At 45.8% G+C, this 20377-nt stretch overlaps 1 protein-coding gene across 6 annotated transcripts in view; it reads left to right on the top strand.

The window, feature by feature from the left end:
- The window catches only part of DAAM2 (dishevelled associated activator of morphogenesis 2), a 115838-nt gene that overhangs the window by 50307 nt on the left and 45154 nt on the right, over positions 1-20377 (top strand). For all 6 annotated transcript variants that reach the window (XM_041734023.1, XM_041733781.1, XM_041733710.1 and 3 more), the window contains exons 2-3: positions 12361-12586; positions 18239-18328. In XM_041734023.1, the coding sequence (XP_041589957.1) occupies positions 12419-12586; positions 18239-18328 (258 nt within the window). In that variant the 5' untranslated portion in view covers positions 12361-12418. The remainder of the gene's footprint in view (positions 1-12360; positions 12587-18238; positions 18329-20377) is intronic.

Raw genomic sequence — 20377 nt, 5'->3', positions numbered from 1 at the left:
CTTGGGTGAATACCAAGGATTGGAACAACCAGATCATATGGAGGTGGATGTTTGACTTTTTGAGAAATGGCCACACTTTTTAACAATAGCTATAACATCATTTTATGTTCCCACCAGCCGAGCAAGAGAGTTCTGGTTCTCCCAAGTCCTCATTGGCATGTAGAATGTAGATCTGATTTCAAGGCTTGGTTGGTATGGAATTTGTGAGTCCCACCAAATGGCCAAGCCTAACAACGAAAGCAAGTGGCTCTCCGTTTCAACTGGGGACTCGAACCAAGGGTTGTAGAATCAAGTGCTCCTGGAGACATTAGTCAAAAACTGTTTGCAGGATGCCAAGAAGGGGAAGAAATATGGGATCAGCATTGGTCCCAGCATGAGACAATGGGAGATTGGACCAGGTCTGGAGTATGGTGTTTGGGAATGAAACATATGTACCCGAGGCATTTTGGAAAAGTGATGGCAGGTATCATTAACAGGAGAGGACATTAGGGATGGAAGAGAAGAACAGTGGAAGGAGACTATGAGCTTGGGAGACCTAGGGGTGAGGGGAGGAGCTGCGTCTGTTTGGTTAATTGCTCCTGCATCCCCAACACCAAGAGCAGCGACGGGCATGGAGGGAGTGCCAACAAGAGTGGTGGTTGAATGAATGAGCGAATGAGTGAATGATGAACTATCGGGAACTCAGAGCATAGGATCCGGTTCAACCAGCATCGTTTAGCACTTCATGTAGTCTGTGGCGCAGAGCCTAGTGTCAGGAGTGGAAGCAGCTCGGGAGAGCATGTAGTTTGCCCTGCTCATTTACTGACAAGGCTCAAAGAAATTATGCTTTCTTGTCCTAGGTAGTCTGCGAGGGCAGAGACGGGACTCAATTCTCAGCCTCTTCATTTGTAGTCTAGGGTTTATCTTCTTTTAAAAATAACATCCCTTTTTTTTCTGCTGAAAATGATAAATGCTCATTATAGGACATTTGGAAAAATCCAGAAAAGTGAAAAAATAACCAACCCCAAACTCCAGCAACTCAAGTATAATCACTTCAGGCTGCCGTGTGTGTGGGTGTGTGCATGTGCGTGTGTGCACGTGTGCGTGTGTGTTTGGATATGTCTCTATGTCCATCTGTCTAGCTAATCAATCCCTTACTTTTTAGTAGTTTGGATGTTTTCAGCCTTTTATTGTATTATGAACCCTGGGATGGACATCTGGTCCTGATTCTTGGATGGCACCCTGATTATTCCCAGTACTTATCCTACTATAGGATGTCCCCACTAGGCCATTAGTATGAACAGAGTGCTCTGGGTGGAATAGAGGCCCCATTGGAATGGAGTTCCACAAACATTCCTCATACTCAAACATTTGTACTTCTAGCCATGTCAATGCTTTATTATGTTTATTTGTTTGATTCTCTCCCTTCCCCACCAAACCAAGCTCTTGTTTACCATGGTATTTTTCCAGCCCTTAGCATGGTACTTTGGTGTACAGCAGCACGTATTTATTACAATGCATGAAGGAACAGATGAAATTGTATAAACAAGAGTGAGGGACAGGTGAGGGGTCACCTGGGTCTACATTTTCAATCGCATTTGCCTTCTAGGGGTCAGCTCAGTTCCTATTCTCCCCCTCCCCCTGGCTCCTACCCTGGAGAGATGGAATGTGCCTGTGCTCCAGGATTTATGTCCAGCGAAGCCCTGAGGCACATGCAGGGCCTTTCCTGGTGTGAATGCAGAAGGCCTAGCAGGATGGCAAGGAGGGCACCACGTCTGAAGAAGACTCAGCTCGGGGCCCAGAGTATGACCATGTGCACAGCCTAGCTGGGGTCCCAGGGCTGGCTGGCCCTGGAGACACCTCCGGGTTCTGCTTTTGTGAGTGACCGAATGCTTTTGTGCTGGGACCCCAGGAAAAGAAGATAGGAAGGAGTGGTCAGTCGGGAGATCGTCCCAGCCGGGGGCAGTCTTGAATGGTGTGGGTTCTCAGCATGCTGGGATGCTCTGGTGCAGGAGCTACACAGGAAGAAGCCATAGGCTGTCTTCCCCTGCACTCTTTCAGTAAGGACAGCACCATCTGTGTGAACGGGAGGAGGGGCTTGGCTTCCCGGAAGTGGGAAGGGGGGAGGCGACCAGTGTCACGTGTAGGGTGGTTTCCCTTTGGCTGGGTGCCCCAGACCTCTGGCTCTAATGGGTAGCAGAGACTTGGTGTTGAAATTCCTTCTTCTCTTTTACTTCACAGCTGTTGCCCAAAGAGCTCCCCACCACTCCCACTCCATCTCAGCCCATGTTCTTGTTTTCTGTGCCCAGTACATGTCTTGCCAAAACCCCCTCATCAGCTCACACACGTGCTGGTGTGCACACCCCTCCGTGACATCCTCAGCATCCATCCCTCCCCCTCCCCCCATTTTCAGCAGTCCCAGGCCTCATTAACTCTTACTCTGACAGAGCTGTGGCCTAGATCTTCCTTCTTCTGTCCCTCTTGCCTGCAATTCCCTCCATCAGGGCCATCAGAAATTGCCTGTTTGCATCCCAGCCCTGATCTGAATTCCATCTGAAGCTCTCCTTGCTATAAGCCAGCCATCCATCCTTCTGCGGTTTTCCTTAACCTGGCGTTCAAGGCTGTCCGTCATCTGGTCTGGACTTTGCTTTCCACTGCACCTGATTAGGTCCTACCTTTCAGCCTGGTAAAACAATAGCTAACCCCCAAACAACATGCATGTTGTGGAACTGTGTGGGTCTACTTATACATGGATCTTTTTCAATAAATATATTGGAAAAAATTTTGGAAATTTGCAGCCATTTGAAGAAACTTGCAGATGAACTGCACAGCCTGGAAATATCAAAAAAATTAAAAAGTAAGATGTGTCGTGGATGCATAAACATTTTGTAGATGCTAGTATATTTTATCATATGCTACCATAAAATATATACAAATCTATCATAAAAAGTTAGAATTTATCAAAGCTTGCACAAACACAGACCATTTGTGGTGCCGTTCACCGTTGAGAGAAATGTAAACAAACGTAAAGATGCCGTATTAAATCGTAACTGTAGTGCATGCTCTACTGCTGTCATCATTTCAAAGCCACCTCCTGTTGCTATTGCGGTGAGCTCCAGTGTTGTATCTGCTGAAAGCCCCGTGTGACACTAATCATCTCCGCGTGAACAGTAAATCGTGAATAGCAAGAAGTGATCCCTTGCGGTTCTTCCTGTTAGTAATGAAGTTTGGGGGAGTCAAACGTTATATGTGGATTTTCTACTGGGAGGGCAGTGGAATCCGTGTCGCTAATGCCCGTGTTCAAAGGTCAGCTGGACTTCCCTTTACCTCTTGCTCAACTTGAGATTTTTCTTGACACCCAAGTCCTCACACTAGCATATCTTTTTTTTTTCTTTTTTTTTTTTTTTGTGAATTTCTTGGGCTTTCATGACATGTGCCAACATCTTTGTTTCCTCCGAGACTCAGCTTCAATGCTGTGTCCTCTGGCGAATGTTCCAGATTACCCTAGCCAGAAGTCACTTCTCCCCTCCTGCTGTTCCAGGGCCAGACCCTCCTCCCTTCCCTGGTATCCTGGGTGCTTAGGCCCAGGGCCTGTTTGTGCACATGCCTCCCCACCAAGATTGTAAAGTCACTGGGGCTAGGATTTGATGTTGGATTCATCCAAAACACCCAGAAAATTGCTTTGTACATGACTATCACTCAGGGCATCGTTGGATGAATGAATGTGTGCTTGACTGTGACGCAGGAGAGCTATTATCTCCTTGTTTTCTAGCCTGGTGAGACAAAGAGACCTATCTCTCTTGATCATTTCTGAAAATGAGAAAACTGATTGGAAAATCCACAACTGCCACATTACACTCCTGAGTCAGAGAGATGTCATGTTGGGGAATTTTTAGTTTTGCTTTCCCAGAAAGACCCCAATTCTCTTTATCCCTTCTCTGCTGTCTGAATCTCCCACCCTTCAGCCTACATGGAGGGGACCGTTTACTTTTGCTTTCTTTGCCTTTCCCAGAGCAGAGGGGGAAACCGTAATTTAGGCGGTTGCTAAAAATAGCTCCCCCAGTCCTGGAAAGAGAGCTTGCTTATTTTTGAAAGTGCTCCCTGCCCCCCCCCCCCCAGCTCAGCCTGAGGCTGTCACTACAAGTCAGATGCTTCTGAGCACTGTCCTGAGGCTGGCCGGGAAGTCACAGGACTGGGCCTGGTCTACTCTGGGGTCTGAGTGCTATCTGGGAGATGGACCAGCAGAGAAGTAGGAGGAGATAAGGGGTCTTGGTGCTCTCCATTTCCTGTCCTAATCACATGGGTCTCACTCCCAGCAACCTCTTGGGGAACACCACATGGGGACAGTGCACCAGATGTGGGATCTAGAGACGCGGGTCAAGTCTGAGGCTCACACATTACATCTTTCCAAGCCTCAGATTTCCTCATCTACACAAGGGGGTTGCAGTGGTCCTATTTACCTTGCGGGGTGTGGTGAAAGTCTGAGGTAAACCTTGGCCATGGTAGGTGCTCAATGGATGATGACCATGACTTTGTTATGATTAGAATCACTGGATTTAGAGCACAGCCCTCTGTTTAAACAGGCAAGGCAGCAGGACACATGATAAGCCAGTATGATACACTAAGTTGAACCATATGAAATTGATTTTATAGATTAAACATAATCGAATACTGTCACTTATATATGATTCAAGCTAATAACACAGAAATCAGCAAATTTTCTATAAAGATCCAGGTGCCGTAGACAATACTTAACATGAAGGGGTGAGGCTGCATTTGAGGAAAACCGTATTTATAAACATGGGCTGAATTTGGCCCCTGTAATACGTGCCAGCCCGTCATAATATGTCAGATTCATTCTTACATAGAGTGAACTTTCTATGATACATAGAGTCAGTGTTCAGGTACCTTCCCAGTTATAACTGTGGCTTATCTGTGGAGTTCCTGATGGTGACACTGTTCTAAGCTCCTTATAAATACTAACTGATTTAATTCTCATGACAGCCCAGTAAGGTACCTGCTGCTATTATTTCCCCACTTTGTGGGTGAGGACAATGAGGCTCAGGCTGAGTAACTTGTTTGGAGTACCGTGCTCCGAGCGGATAGCAGTTGGACAGAACCCCACCAAGGGTCAAGTCTGGTGTCCGCAATTCAGGCTGCTTCAGGTTGGACAGAGTGGGGTGCAGAGACAAGGTTATCAGGGACTCCAAGCCTGTTTGCTGCCCACAAAGCAAACTCTTCAGGGCCTTAAAGTAGCAGCAGGCATGGTAAGAGGTGGGCAGTGGGGAGATGGGTGGGTAGAGGGCCTGGGGTGGAAAAGCACAGACTCTTCTTTGAGGAGCTAGGCCCTGGGTCATGGCCTTATGTCTGGGGCTGTTTCCTAGGTGACCTCCAGGGACACATGAAGGGTCAGTATATAGGGAGGAATCTCTGGCCTGTGGAACAGGAAATTGTTTACATTCCTTATGTTCCTTGTAGTATCTCTGGGGAATTCTGGGCCCCATTCCCAGACCAGGACTCAGGGGACCTGGTAGAGAGAGGGGGGCAAAGGAACAGACACCCCAGGATGCCTGAGCTTTACTGTCAAACCAAGGTCCTTGAATACCTTGCTGATGCCTGTTGCCTATTAATTTAGCCACAAATTAATAGGTCATTGGTCAGGACTTTGGATTCATGCACATCATGCTTTTTCTCTTTTTTATGCTGTTCCCCCTGCCCAGAAAGCCTTTTCTTACCTTCATACCTTTCCTTAGTTCTCTCACCTCTTTCAAACTGGCTCAGTGTCACCTCCTGGAAGCCTTTTCTGATTTCTTTTTCACGCCCCCAGGCTACTCCCAGGTCCCCCTTCTGCCAAGGCACCTCTCTCCCTAACCCTTCTGGCTTCCCTACCAAAAAGGGACCCTTCAAGGAAAGAGACCTTACCTTATTTGTTCTTGTGTCCTTACCACCAGGATGACCCCAGTGTCCAGCTGGTCTCCATGGGCTAGAAGCTGGTTGAAAGCATGTTGTTTGAGTGTGACATCACTGTTCTCCAATGCCTGTCCTTTCCCCTGTAAGATGTGGCCCTTGGGCAAGTTGGCTGAGCTTTGGGAGTCTTCATGTCATCTCTAGGAAGGAACAGTGATGTGATTTGAGGATTGGGGGGAATAAATAAGGTAAAGCAGAAAGTTGCTGCATAGTGACTGGCTCCAGGGAGACACTTTGCAAGTGGCCATAGCATATCCTTGCCCCTGTCACCCCTGTGCATGGAGGTAAGGGAAGGGTATAGGAAGAAGCAATATGAACAGTCTAAAGCCACAGTATTGGCCCCAAGTACTGAAGGCAGGGCTTATGAATCAGAATCTTAGGTTCTGCCACAAGAGAGCTGAGCTTGAAGTTAGAATATTTAGTTGTGAGTTTCAGCTCTGCCTCTTAGCAGCAATGAGCGCCATTGACAAGCCATGTAACTGCTGGTAATATCATTATAAACCTCAATATTATTATCTGTCAGGGGGGATAGTAATAATGACCTCACAAAGTCCTTGTGAGGCTGACATGAGATTGCAGAGCTGTGAAAATACTTGGCCTAGCTCCTAGGGAATGCTCAATCATGAATTATTGAGTCTGGATCTATAGAATGCTTGAGAAAGCTCTGAGCAGGGCTCAACTTAGAGTATTTCTTGGGCATGTGCCAAGGGGCTTAGCAGTTTATAGCTTCAGAGTCAAGCAGTCATGTGTTCAAATCCTAGCTATGCCACTAACTAGCTATGTGTCCTTAGGCAAGTTACTTAATGTTTCTGAACCACAGTTTGTTTTTTAATGACTCCTTTAAGATGATGCCTCCTATCTCAGAGAGTTGTTATGGGGATGAAATAACCCAGTCTCAAGTACGTACCAAGTCTCAAGTATTAATATTATTCTGCTTTTACTTATGACTTAGGAACAGGCCTTGATGATATAGGGCTTTTGAAGTCCTAGTTAGGATAAAAACTGGTGTATAGAGGGCCACAATTTGGGGGTAAGGGTTAGAGTTTTCATCTTTACAAACCAAATGGGAGTGCTACACTCAAATGATAGGAAGTACTTCCTGGCTTGGCCTGGAATGTGGGAGGAGTGCTCTGTGCAGATGAGGAGAGCCCCTGGGGAAATCTTTGGGAATGGGATGAAGCCAAATGGTATGACTGACCAGGCCCTTGGGTCTTCAGTCAAACCCTGTCATTACACAGAGGAAACCGAGCCCCAGAGAGACATACCATGGCCCCCTGACCCATAACTGGATAGTCCCAGAGCTGGGACTCACCCTTGTCTCCTGAGTTAGGTATGTTTTCTTTATGATGTGGAAGGATGTGAGAATAAGGAGGTGAAGTCTGGCAGGAGCCAGAGGACTGCAGGAGACCATTGAAAGGGGCCTTACAGTCCTCACGGGAGGGCTAATGCCTCATGACCTGACAGTTTGCTGTTTTAGGCCAGTTGGTCTGTGGGCCTGGGAAGACCTTGATCCCACAGGGACAATAGGAGGGGGCAAGGAGACAGAATGTGAAGAGCATGGAAGTGTTGATGTTCAGTGAATCTTCACGGAGAGAAAGGTGGATGAGGGTGGGGGTGGGTTAAATCCCTCTGCTGGTGTTAAAATTCACTGGGTTTCGTTCTGTTGTTGCTTCTCATTTTTCCATATTGCTTGTCAGCTGTCCTTCGAGGTGGACCCTTCTATTGTTTCTCTTTGTGAAGTGATCTCGCAGAAAGGAATAAGAGGGGCTGGGCTTCTCCTTGGGCTCCAAGCTGACTCTTGTTGGAAGAGGAAACCCTCATCCTTGGCCCCTTCCCCTTTCTACTGCCAGTCCAGTCAGGGATGAGAGTTCCCCCTTCCAACAAGAGTCAGCTTAGAGCCCAAGGAGAAGACCAGCCCTTCAGTTCCAGACTTCCTGGTGACTGAAGGCAAAGCTGTGTGGCTTCCTAAATCAGGATGGACAGATTTTTACAATGCCAGGCCCTGGTTCCAGCTGTGCTTGAAGAGGGCTTGTGGTGGCAGGCTCTGTCTGGGTAGGGTGAGCTGGCAATAATGATAATGAGCACAGCAGCAGTGCTGACCTCCTTTAGAGAGTGCCCAGTGTGCTCCAGATATCTTATCTACTTTACTGCATTGATTCTTCACAGAAACCCAATGAGGAAGGTGCTGTGATTATCTTGGTATCATAGAACCTGAGGCTCTGGGAGGTTAGGACCTTATGAAATGTGCTTAGGGTCACCCAGTTGGGGTGGGAGGGCAAAGCCAGGAGTCAAATCCCAGTCGTCTGACTTGGAAGATTGCTGGGGTGAAGGAGGGCTTAGAGTAGGTTAGATGAGAAATGGGGGCGGTGGGAGCTGGAAGCCCTCCTTCTCACAGTGGAGAAGAAGGAAGCCTTCAGGATCTCCATAACCCTCTTTTGGCCCAGACAGCATCTTCAGGACTGGAGATATTTCTAAATGAAGCTGCAGAAATTGGTCTTCACTGGTGGAGAGAAGTAAAAGGGGGACTGGGGCAAGATGGGGAAAGGGTCCACTGACATGGGAAGATGAGATCTAGACCACAGCCTGAACACTGGCATCTTGGGTTTCAATCTCAGCTCTGTTCCTGGCTGTGTGACCTCAGATAAGACTTTTCCTCTTTTGATCTCAATTTTCTAATCTATGGTGAAAAGCTACATGCGTTCCAGCTGAGAGTCTGTGGTTTTAGACTTGGATGTTCACGTGAGGCCCTAAGAGACTTAAGAAAGGGTCACTGGGAGTAGGGCATCCTCAGGAACATCGGCATAGTGGGGATCTGTCAAATAGGCCTTCCCTTAAAAGGGCAAATATGCACCACTCCCCCTGGTGCTCAGGCCCTTCTCTGTGGGGACAGTACTTCTATTTGGTAGGTCAGTATCTCCATCTCCTGTCCTCCTGAGGCCACACCACCTCACTCCCCGTACTGAAGGAAAATGTTAAAAAGTATATAATGACAAGTATGGCATGACACCAACCAGTCAGAGCGTCATGGCTGTAAACAGCTGGTATGAGGCTGTAACAGGATGTGCCAACTATATGCCAATCCTGCCCCTACTCTTGATTGTTACTAGGAAAGTCTGGCTTAAGAGCTGAAGAGCAAAGACAGAAAAGAGGGAGACTGGGGAGTGAAAAGTTGAAGAAATGAAGGCAAGAAGTGATTTCACAGATCCTCCCAGTCATCAGCCTGTCCCTCCCCTGAACCTCATCATACTGTCAACTCAGCCTCACTGTGGCCTCTGGGAGTGTCCTTCTCATGCTTTGTGCCCTGAAAAAACAGCTTCTATACCAGCTGCCAGCTGCCTACCAGAGGCTGATGAAACAACAGGGACCTGGTCTGTACTCTGCAGCATTATCCCAAACTTGACAATAGGCAGGTGACAATTGGTTGACCCCAATCTGCCTGCAGAATGGTACTTTACTAAGCCTGATAGCCAGAGACCAGGGCTTTGTCTCCCCCCTCTTGGCTGAGTGGCTGTCAAGTCCCATGGAAAACCCCAAAGCCTCCTTTTGTCTTTCATTTTCCTTAGCTATGAGCCTATTTTGGGTCTTTGCCCCCATGTGCCAGGATTGCTGAGTTATCCCACTGGCTTCTTCCCCTCTTCCCAGCCTCAGCACTGTTGCCTTGTTCCTTATAAAGTTTTCTGATTGCTTATCGACTGCTAGGAGTCAAAGATTTCAATTACTGTTTCTTGACTTATTGATGAGGGCCTCTTTTTCATGAGTACAGGCCATTTCCCAATTGACCAAGAAATATGTATTGAGCACCACTAAAGCATTTTATTAGCTATAGAAGTGGGAGGAGTTTCAAAAAAGCAAGAAGCATGGCCCCTGCCCTCAAGAAGTCTTCGCTATAGCTGTGGGAGAGCCAATCTGTAAACACACAAAAAAATAACCAATAATACAAGGCAACCTCACTGTGTTATTTGAAACTCTCCTGGGTCTATTAAAAAGCCTGTCACAAAGTTTATAAAGAAAGATAAAATGGAGCCAGTAAAAACTCTACAATGACAATTAAAATGTATCATGACTTATAGGAGAGGCCTAATCAGATTAGACTGTTACAAGCTAGATTGTCAGGGTTTAGGAAGTAAAACAATGTTCTCCAGAAGTTACCTTGGGTTCACTAGGAGCAAGTTATGACACATTTATCTTTTTATGATAAGGGTCTAGAGCTCCATTCTAAGGAGTGCCCTAGATTTGGCATATTTCAAATTCCACAAGGCTTCAGGAAAAGTCTCATATGGTGTCTTTATAGAATAGAGGGCTGGATAAGAGCTTGGGTTCATGGATTCCAAGCTGGCTGAAGGACTGTTCCCTGAGAGTGTTGATGACATGTTTTTTGGCATTCCCAGATGAGGCAGCTGTGCCCTTTGGGTCTGTCTGTATCTTTGTAGTGGTCAACATTTTTAGCAATGGTATGGGTAAAGACCATGAATATATTCTGATAATCTCTGTTAATGATCAAACCTAGGAGAAATAGCTTAGAGTCAAGACTCAAAAATATCTTGACCCCTTGTGGGTATGCATCCCAAAGCACTGAAAGCAGGGACATAAAGAGAGATTAATACACCCATGCTCATGGTGGCATTATTCATAATAACCAGAAGGAGGAAGGAACCCAAGTATCCATTGATAGGTGAATGGATAAACAAGACATGGTATATACATGCAGAGGAATGCTACTCAACCTTAAAAGAAAAAAGGAAATTATGACACATGCTATAGCATGTATGAACCTTGAAGACATTGTTCTAAGTGAAATAAGATGGTCACAAAAGGATAAATACTGTATGATTCTACTCATGTTGCTACTTAGAGTAGTCAAATTCCTAAGTGACAGAAATTAAGGTCGTCATCAGGGGTTTAGTGGGGGGAGGGAAATGAGAAGTTATTTCTTAATGAATGCAGAGTCTCTGTTTTGCAAGATGAACAAATCATGGTGTTGGATAGAAGTGATGGTTGCACAGCAATGTGAGCACATGTAATGTCACTGAATTATATACATAAAAATGGTTAAAATGATAAATTTTGTGTTATGTGTATTTTATAATTTAAAAAATCCTGACCCAGACCTGTGCTAATAATAGGGGAAAGAGCATCCTTTTTATGTGAAAAAAAAAAAAAAAAGAAGATATACAAGTGTGACTGGGCAGCCGTGTTGTGGGTAAGCTTTCCTGAACACACCAGGTTATCTGAAAGCATATTTAGGAACCAGTAGTAGTCAAGGGTGGTTTTAGCCCTTTTGGAAAGCCTATGTGCAGGTAGTTGGGCTTAATCTATCTGGAAGCTCTGTGGCATCAACAACTAGGGCTAGCCAGCGTTCCTCCTTGAGCTGGGGCACCGCTGAATCAGGCTCTCCCAGTGGCAAGCTAGAAATTTAACATTTTCTGTTACAGTGACCGCTCAACTGTAGGGTGTTCATGATTTTTGGTCTCTGGCCAAAGTGGTGCCCTCTGTTCTTGGTTGGTATGGAAAATAAATCTGACCAGATTTTCTTCAGTATTGGCGGACCACCATCCCAATGATCAGCTCCATTTCCTTACTTGGGGTTCACTCCCCCAGGGATGACTGCCCTGGGTTACCTCTCCTTATAGATAGATGGGTGAACCTATGCCCTATTAACAGTTCACTTTCCCTTAGACATGCCTGAGCACAACAGACTGGCAAAAAATCCTACAGGCCTCTGAAGACTTCTATCCTCTACTTCCCAAGAGCCATGCCATCCCCCCACCAGCCTACTTCAGCCCTTCCTTTTCCATTGGGTGAAGCCTTTATTTTAAAAAAAACTTTTTTTAAAGAATTTATTTATTTATTCATGAGAGACACAGAGAGAGAGGCAGAGACACAGGTAGAGAGAGAAGCAGGCTCCATGCAGGGAGCCTGACATGGTACTTGATCCCAGGTCTCCAGGATCCCACCCTGGGCTAAAGGTGGCGCTAAACCACTGAGTCACCTGGGCTGCCCTGGATGAAACCTTTAAACCAAGCATCTATACATCTTAAAATGAATCTAGTGACTGACTGAGCCCTTCTGAAAATGGCTCTGCCAGAGGATAGAGGATACCCATCTATACAATCATGGAGAGGGTGTAATTCACGGTCTGTGACTGCGGCCCTCCTCTGTTCTCGTGGGGCATGAAGGGAGAATCTGAAAGTGTTTGTGGCAGGAGATACTAGAGGACACGATGGCAAAGAAATGCTTCCAGGTGAAAGGAGCTGGAGGGAACAGAAAGCTGTGAGAGAAGGGAGGATGGGCCTGATTATTGGGTTGAGGGCTTCTAACAACTGGCAAAGAAGTTATGGTGGCTCAGTGATCACTGTCCCTGCCTACCTGGCTGCCATTGCCTGACCACTCTGTGCTGTCTGTTTTCCTGGCCAGATCACGATGAGGACCTAGGGCATCTGCCTGCTGATTACCCGCCTGGCCTGGAGTAACCATGGCCCCCCGCAAGAGAAGCCGCCATGGCCTGGGCTTCCTGTGCTGCTTTGGGGGCAGCGGCCTTCCTGAGATCAACCTCCGGGACACCCATCCTCTGCAGTATATGGAGTTCTCAAGTCCTATCCCAAACCCAGAGGAGCTCAACGTCCGCTTCGCAGAGCTGGTGGTCAGTGAGGGGATAGGGAAGGGAGGATGTTGACAAGGGGGAGGAGGACTCTGGAGCAGGGAGAGCAGGACAGAGGGCAGAGACCCATGTGCAGGGATCTCTACCTTTGAAACTCTGCTTGGGGCTAGGGTGAGCCTCTTAGGATGCCTCAGCTGTGAGGGAGAAATAAGTCATTCACTGGTCTGGATACCATGAAACATGTCCCTGGAAGAATGGACCTACTTCGTATCTCCAAGACCTCATGGCACAGCAGTTAGGCTACCATGAAAGGAACAGGTCCAGGCTTTTGTAAAATAAGGCAGTGAGGAGCTTCGAAGAATACCAGAACACTTGACACCTTTCTCTCTCCTGCTCTCTGGAACTTCCCTGGGATCTTTTCAACTCAGATACAGGAACAAGGGAGAGACTGGGAATCTGTAGGCAGATACCAGATCTTTAAAGCAGGGAATGATTGACTAGAGATATGGAGGTAGAGATGCCTCTATTGTGCCTAGTTCAGGGCTGGGTGATTATATCCAATGTCTAGCTTATGGCAGTGGAAGCTCTGTCTTTCACACTGATAGCAGCTCTTCCTGACTCTGTAATGCTCATTTATTTTATTTTATTTTATTTTTTTAAAAATTTTTATTTATTTATGATAGTCACAGAGAGAGAGAGAGAGAGGCAGAGACACAGGCGGAGGGAGAAGCAGGCTCCATGCACCGGGAGCCTGATGTGGGATTCGATCCCGGGTCTCCAGGATCGCGCCCTGGGCCAAAGGCAGGCGCCAAACCGCTGCGCCACCCAGGGATCCCTGTAATGCTCATTTAGACTAGAGCGCACTATCTCTTTGCGAGAACCACTCACAAACTCTATACTCTGACCACAAAAAGAACAGGAAAGAAGCATGATTCCTCTTCTTGGAGGTATGACGGTGAGACAAAGCCAAGGGGACTGCCAGACAAGGGATGCAGGACCCATGCCCAGGACTCGGGCCTGAATTCTGCATAGAGTAATAAGCACAAGTTCATCTATCATTAGCTCTTGGTCACTCATTCTCACGGCTGGCCAGTAGTCAAGCCAGTAGAGAAAAAAATGCTGTGTGATTTGAAGTGGGATTTCACACTTGATTTTGCTAATGACTGTATTTGATTAAGGCAATCTAGCTCTTCAGGTAACTGGACCACTATAAGATAAAACCATGCGGGTTATGGGAAAAAGTTATCCACCTTCCTCATCACATCAGGTTTAGGGAAACTCGTTGTTCCTGAACTCAGGTTCAGGAAACCTTCCTCCTTTTCTCAGGATGGACCATGGGTGGGAGAGGACAAAGTATTTACTAGGTTAGAATGACATTTGGAACCTGATTGGTGTTACTACTACTAAGAATACTGCTGACACCAAATGTGTGGGTTTTCCACACCAAGCAATTCCCTAATTCATTGCAGACACCAACTAGTGTCCTACAACTTAACTCCATGTTGACACTAACTACCCAGAGTTAACATAGACCCCACAGATGAAGATCTCAGATCCACAAAATGGCCCCCCACCCAGACACCAGTCAGAAGTAGGTCCTCATGTTACCTACACTTCAGAGAGATGTGGCTACAAGTTGAGTGTTCCTGTGATCTTCTCCTCCAGTTGGATAATTTGCTAGAATGGCTCACAGAATGTAGGGAAAGACTTCACTTGCTACCACCAGTTCATTATGAAGGATATTACGAAGAATACAAATGAACAGCTGGATGAAGGGTTACACTGAGTAAGGCCCAGAAGGGTAGGGCTCCTGTTCTGAGCACAGGTGCTTCTGCCTTATAGAGTTTGTATGCACCATCCTCCTAGTCATGTGAATGTGGTCACCAACCCAGAGGCCCTCTGAGTCTTGTCATGTAGGGGTTTTTATGGACATTCCATCATGTAAGTACGATAAATTTTTACCTTCACCTTCAGTCTCTCTTCTCTTTCCAGAGTTTGAGAAGTGGGGCTGAAAATTCTAGGCTTCTAATCAAAGCTTGATCTTTCTGGTGGCCAGCCCCATGAAGGTATCTAGGGTCCCACCAGAGTTGTTTCACTAGAAGAACAGAGGCTCCTGCCACCCAGGAAATTCCAAGTGATTTAGGAGCTCTGTGTCAGGAGCAAAGGATGCTCCTATCAATTTTTGTCACTCATAGAATTCCAAGGGATTTGGGAATTTTATGCTATGAACTGGGAACAAAGATAAAAAATATATTTCTTACATTATCAGAGCAGGTATATTTTCTTGAATAGAACACATGAGCTTTGAAAGGAGGACAGGATGAGAAATGTTCCTTTCTTTGGCTCTTTTATTCAGCAAGTATTTATTGAACATCTTAGGAGTGGTCAGGACTCCTTACAAAGTACATTGACAAAAGCAAGGATGAGTCACACAAGTCTTATATCTGCAAGGAGAACTAACCTCAGCAAACAAACTGAGCAAACTAACATTGAGCTAGTTTTGAACATTGAGACCAGCATTGAGCAGACAAATGAAAAAGATTCTTTGAGAGCCTGCTGTGTGCTGAGACCTGTAGGGATCTCATAAATTTAGTGATAAACCAATAGGCACAGATCCTGCCCCCAAGCATGTAACATCTAATAGGGAAGACTGGTCTTGAACAGTAATGACAAGAGTAGTGTTTGGAAAAGGAACATTCATAAACCTGTGACAATGTCTAGCGGGGAAGTTAAATTCTTAACTGGGAGTCACAGTGGTTCCCCCAAAGAGTAACATTTCACTGAGATCCAAAAGAGTGATGGCTAGAGAAGTGAATGGGGTTACAGAACAATGACAGAGGGTTGTCTTCAACAGGAGAAGCAGCATCTCTGAGAATCTTTGGTCAGAAAAGAGCTAGGCCTTTAGGGGTTCACCGTGGAAGATGAGAGTGAGGATTTCAGACTCAATCCTAAGGTTGATAGGAAGTCACCAAAGCAGGATGGTCTTCTAAAAGACCATTCAGAATTCTCTGTTGAAGAGGGGTTATGAGAAGACCAGTAGGTGGGTTTTGGTGTTATCCAAGCTAGGGAGAATAATATCTTGGACTAAAGTGTCATCAGTGAGGATGGAGAAGACAGATTGAAGAGTTATTTAGGAGGAAATAATAGGACTTAGTGGGCTTGGGAAGTGAGTAGAAATCATGGTATACCCAAGTTTCTGATGTGAGGAACTGGGTAGATATTCGGGCCCTGTAGAGGGCAAGAGATACCAGAGGAAACTCATGTTTAAGGGGCCTGGGATGATGAGCTCAGTTTGCATATTCTCTCTGTGCATCAATTTCCACATCTGTAAAGTGGATTGTTGTGAGTTTAATGAGTAACATTAAGCACTTAGAACAGTGCCTGGCATGAAGTGACACTATATAAATGTGTGAGGTACCTGAGGGGCATCAAAATAGACAGGCACAGGAGGCAGTTGGGTCCCACGGTCTGAAGCTCAGGAAATTGGTGGGCTGGAGCCACAGGTTCAGGAGAGTCTGAGTAGTAACAGTCCTTGGGAATGGCTGGAAAGTCTTTACCTAGGGAAGCATACTGGAAGGAGACCCTGGGACCCAGAATGGTGCCCTGAGGGACTTCAACATTTGACGGTAGGAAAGAGGACAAAAAGACATCAGGGGAGCCCAAGACAAACATAGAGCAAAACTGGAGGGATTACCGGAGAGCGTGGTTGTCACAGTAACTAGGGGAGCTTCAATAAGGAGTGAATGATCTTCAGTCAGTCATAGGCTACCTGGGCTGAGCCAAATCACCAAGAAATAGCCATTGATTTAGTGACAGAGACCACTGATGAGAAGAGACAAATACATACGTAACCAGAATCCAAGTTTGAATGTAACTGCTTTGGAGTTCAGGAAGGAAAAGGTGGTCTTAGCTAGGAATGGCTCTGAAAGGCTTGCTGGAAGAGGATGACCTTGAGCCTGGGTAAATTAGACCAGGGTCTGTAGGGTGGGTGGTAAGGAAGGGCAGTCCAGGTGAATTAACCGTGTAAGCAAAAAAAGAAGAGATGCATTTTGCACTGGAAGCATAAGGTGCATATATCTCTGCTCTTTCTTTGATCTCTGATTCTGACCATGGAAAGGAAATACTCCAGAAACTTTAGCGTAGGGTGCTAGGAATCTTGATTAAGGATGTTACTGGTATATGTAGACAGTGATTCTAGGGAAGAACCTTTGTTTAGCATTAGATCTGCAGGAATCTTTAGTTCCAAAGGCAGGCGAAGTGATGGGCATTGTTTCAAATTATCTTTGTATGTGCTGTCCAAGAGGGCAGCTGTGGCCACTTGGGGCTGTTGCATATTTGAGATGTGGCTGGTCTGAACTGAGAGGAGCTATAAGGATGGAATAAACACCAGACTTAGATGCTTTTCTTTCTTTCAAACTCACTGATATTTTTTTCTGTTGATTGCATGTTAAAATGAGTATATTTTAGATATTTAGATATTATTAAATGAAATCTATTATTAAATATAACTTCAACTATTCCATTTTAATTTTTACTATGACTAGAAATTTCTTGAAAATACATTTGGCTCACATTGTATTTCCACTGGATGGTTCTGATCTACCTAAAGGAAAGTCTTCAATATTCTCCCTTAAAAGTATAGCGAAAGGGATATTGATATTCAAGACCCTTAGACTTTCTTAATATTACTTTCACTCTTTATCACTTTTGAAAATATAAAGATTATTAATAGTATGCTTTACTATCTTAATGCAAGTATTGCTTTTGATTTTGAAAAAGAAAGCTTTCACAATAATTGAGTTGAAAAGCAGGCTATGTTTCCTGTGGCCTATTAACTATGTCTTTGATGAGCCTTGGCATAGCTCATGAATCACAAGTGAAAAATCTTCAGTAAGAGAGGTTACTAGAGGCCATCTAGTACAGGCAAACCTACGGTGTTATTCCGAACTACCTATAGAATGATCCTAAATTTGATGACATCAGAAACCACCCAACTCTACTGCTTGAGAAGTGTGGGTTATCCTGATGGAGCCCCCAGACTTGTGTGAGTGGAGGAGCTGCCTCTGACAGGCACACCTCTGTAGCAGGCAGATCAGTAGCTCCCTTGCCATGGCATACATACTCTTCTTGCCAGGAGAGTTGCACAGCTTCTTGTCCTCATCAGCTCTCCTCAGCCTATGCTGGGACCATGCTGAGGTTGGGGGAACCAGAGAATTTCTGGGGGAAAAACTCAAAGGGCAGGGATACTTGCAGGATGGGGGTAAAATCTAGGTCTGTAGACTGAGTGCTTTGTCAGGCCTTGACTAAAGATGTTGACAAGCTTAAGAAGGACAAGGAAAGGAAGATTAGAAACCTGGGGCAAGAGGGTTAGGAACTAGCAAAGCAATGCAGGAAGGAGATGGACAGGCAGCAGGGAGCCTAGAGAAGGAAGGCGGAATTTGTAGAAACAAGTAGGGGTGGACACAAAGTAAGGGAAGCATGGATAGAGGCAGCCCAGGCTTGGCTAGATGTAAGGGAATGGGGGTGGTGGTGTAGGGCTGTATTTCTAGCCAAAGAAGAATTGCCCTATCATACTTTGATACTCTCTGGAGGAAGATAGTAGTCTGAGGGATAGGTTTAGGGGAGTTGCAATTTCCTGTAGCATTGAGTATTCTAATGTTAACCATCTCTGGGTTTTATTTCTTGTCTTTGCAGGATGAATTGGATCTCACTGACAAAAACCGGGAGGCTGTGTTTGCACTGCCTCCAGAGAAGAAATGGCAGATCTACTGCAGCAAGAAGAAGGTGCCATGTCTGACCCCTTCCATTGCCACCTCAGGGTCCCCAGCATGGGACAGCTCTTGCCTCCATGCTTGCTTACTCATTCAACAGATATTAATTATACACCAGCATTGTTCTGGGTGTTGAAGGAATTACCATGAATAAATCAGGGCAAAAAATTCCCTGCTCTCATGGCGCTGACACTCAGGGAAATGGGATTCAGTTTTTCAAAAACCCTTGACACAGGTGCCCATTGGGTTCCAGGAATAGGGCTGCATTAAGGAGATTCAAAGATGACAAGTCCATACTCCCTTCTTGTGCCTGCCTGGAGGGTATGCCACCCTGTGTCATACCCAAGGGCAACTTTGTTGTAAGGACTCAGTCTGGGTGGAGGTAGTCTCTTCTGAATTTTTGGCCCCCACTCTGTCCCAGACTCGGCCTCACAGGGCAGGAGGTACATCGGGGTCACACATCAGCCCCCATTCTCTCTACCTACTCCTCCCTCTCTCCTCCTTCATTAAGAGATGTCTTCAGTCTCCTGCCTGTGGTCCTCCTTAGGAAGAGGTGTGCCAGGCTCCAGTTGGGGCTTCATTGGATATTATCTCCTCCCCTCTGCTTCCCAGCAGCAGTGCTTTGTCTCCCTTGGTCTTTCTTCTTATGTATATGTGTCTTACACATCTTTCTCTGTATCTCTCTTCCTCTCTTCTATTTTAGCCTTTCTCCTTCTTGGTCCATCTTCCTTGTCTCCCCTCCATCCTCCCTTTTTTCAGACTAGCAGCTTGTTCCTTTGACCTCAGAGTATAGGAGTTCGGGAGTTAGGACCCAGTTACTCCCACACCTGAGGCTCAGATCTGCTCTTCACTGGGAGAAGACAGGCAGGTCTGTGGCAGTTCTGAGCCTTCTGAGCCATTGCTCCTTCATGTTCCCTGAGCCTGTTGTTCATGGCTTTTTTTTTTCTTCTTCTCACCCGAGGGTATTTGTCCCATCTGGGGCTCCCTGACCTTATAAAATTGGAGAATTAGAATGCTACAACATTCTAGAATTGGAAGGAGCTGCAAAACAATTCAGTCTAGTCCTTTCTTCTGCATCTGAAGCAAGGATGGCCTCAGGAGGCAGTGGACTCGCCCAAAGCTCCCAGCCAATTCTGGCCAGTGGCTGCACCATTGCTAGAACCCAAGCCTGCTGGAGTCTAAGGGCCTGTGGCAAGATGCAGGGGCTGTGCACACTAGTCTAGTATACTCGATGCACATTTACTAGACACCTGCAGAATACTGTGCTCTATATCCAAGACTCTCATTGTGAGAAAGAAGGTCTTTAAAAAGTTCAAGTCATAGGAGAAAGGAAAAAATGAACTTCAGGAGTAGTTAATCATGTCTCATGCTTCTCCACTTTCCAAATAGATATACTATGGAGTTGATCTCTTACACAACTAAAATAAAAAATTTGCTGAAGTACAAGGACAACTTGTTCTACCTTCCAAACCAGATTACATGCGAAATCCCCCCCATACTTTCACATACCCCTCTTTTGTCATGTGGTATTTCCTCTTTCTGAAACACCCTTCCCACCTGTCTTAGCTTCAATAATCTTTAATAATTCAGTCCTCTCAGAGACCCCTTATGGGCCTTCTGTTTTAGATGCTCCCACCCTGGGCTTCCACAGCCCACTATAAATGGTTCTACCATAGAATTTTACCCTGCCTCTGGCATTAAACTATTCCGTGGAAGACAGAGACTTACTTTGTATTGAGTACTTTCAGGACTCAGTCCAGTTATTGGCATGTAGTAGGTACTCCTTTAATGCAATATGGAATGGATAAATGATGAACTGGCAAAGGCAGGATCTATATATTTGGTGGTGGATTTGTTTTTGGTTCTGTGATCCCCTCCACAAGGTCAGAAGATAGAATTAGGGGGCCTCAGTCATGAAGAGCTAACACATAGCCATGTGAAGTCACAAAGACCAAATCCCACTGGTCTAAAATTTGGATTTTTGAGAAACAAACTGGTGAAGCTTGAGTAGATGTAGCCAAGGGATGCAATGCAAAGTCCAGGTCAGCTGGCAGGCAGGTGG

This window comes from Vulpes lagopus, chromosome 1 (genome assembly GCF_018345385.1).
Source record: "Vulpes lagopus strain Blue_001 chromosome 1, ASM1834538v1, whole genome shotgun sequence".
NCBI lineage: Eukaryota > Metazoa > Chordata > Mammalia > Carnivora > Canidae > Vulpes > Vulpes lagopus.
This window is presented reverse-complemented; position numbering and strand designations above follow the sequence as displayed.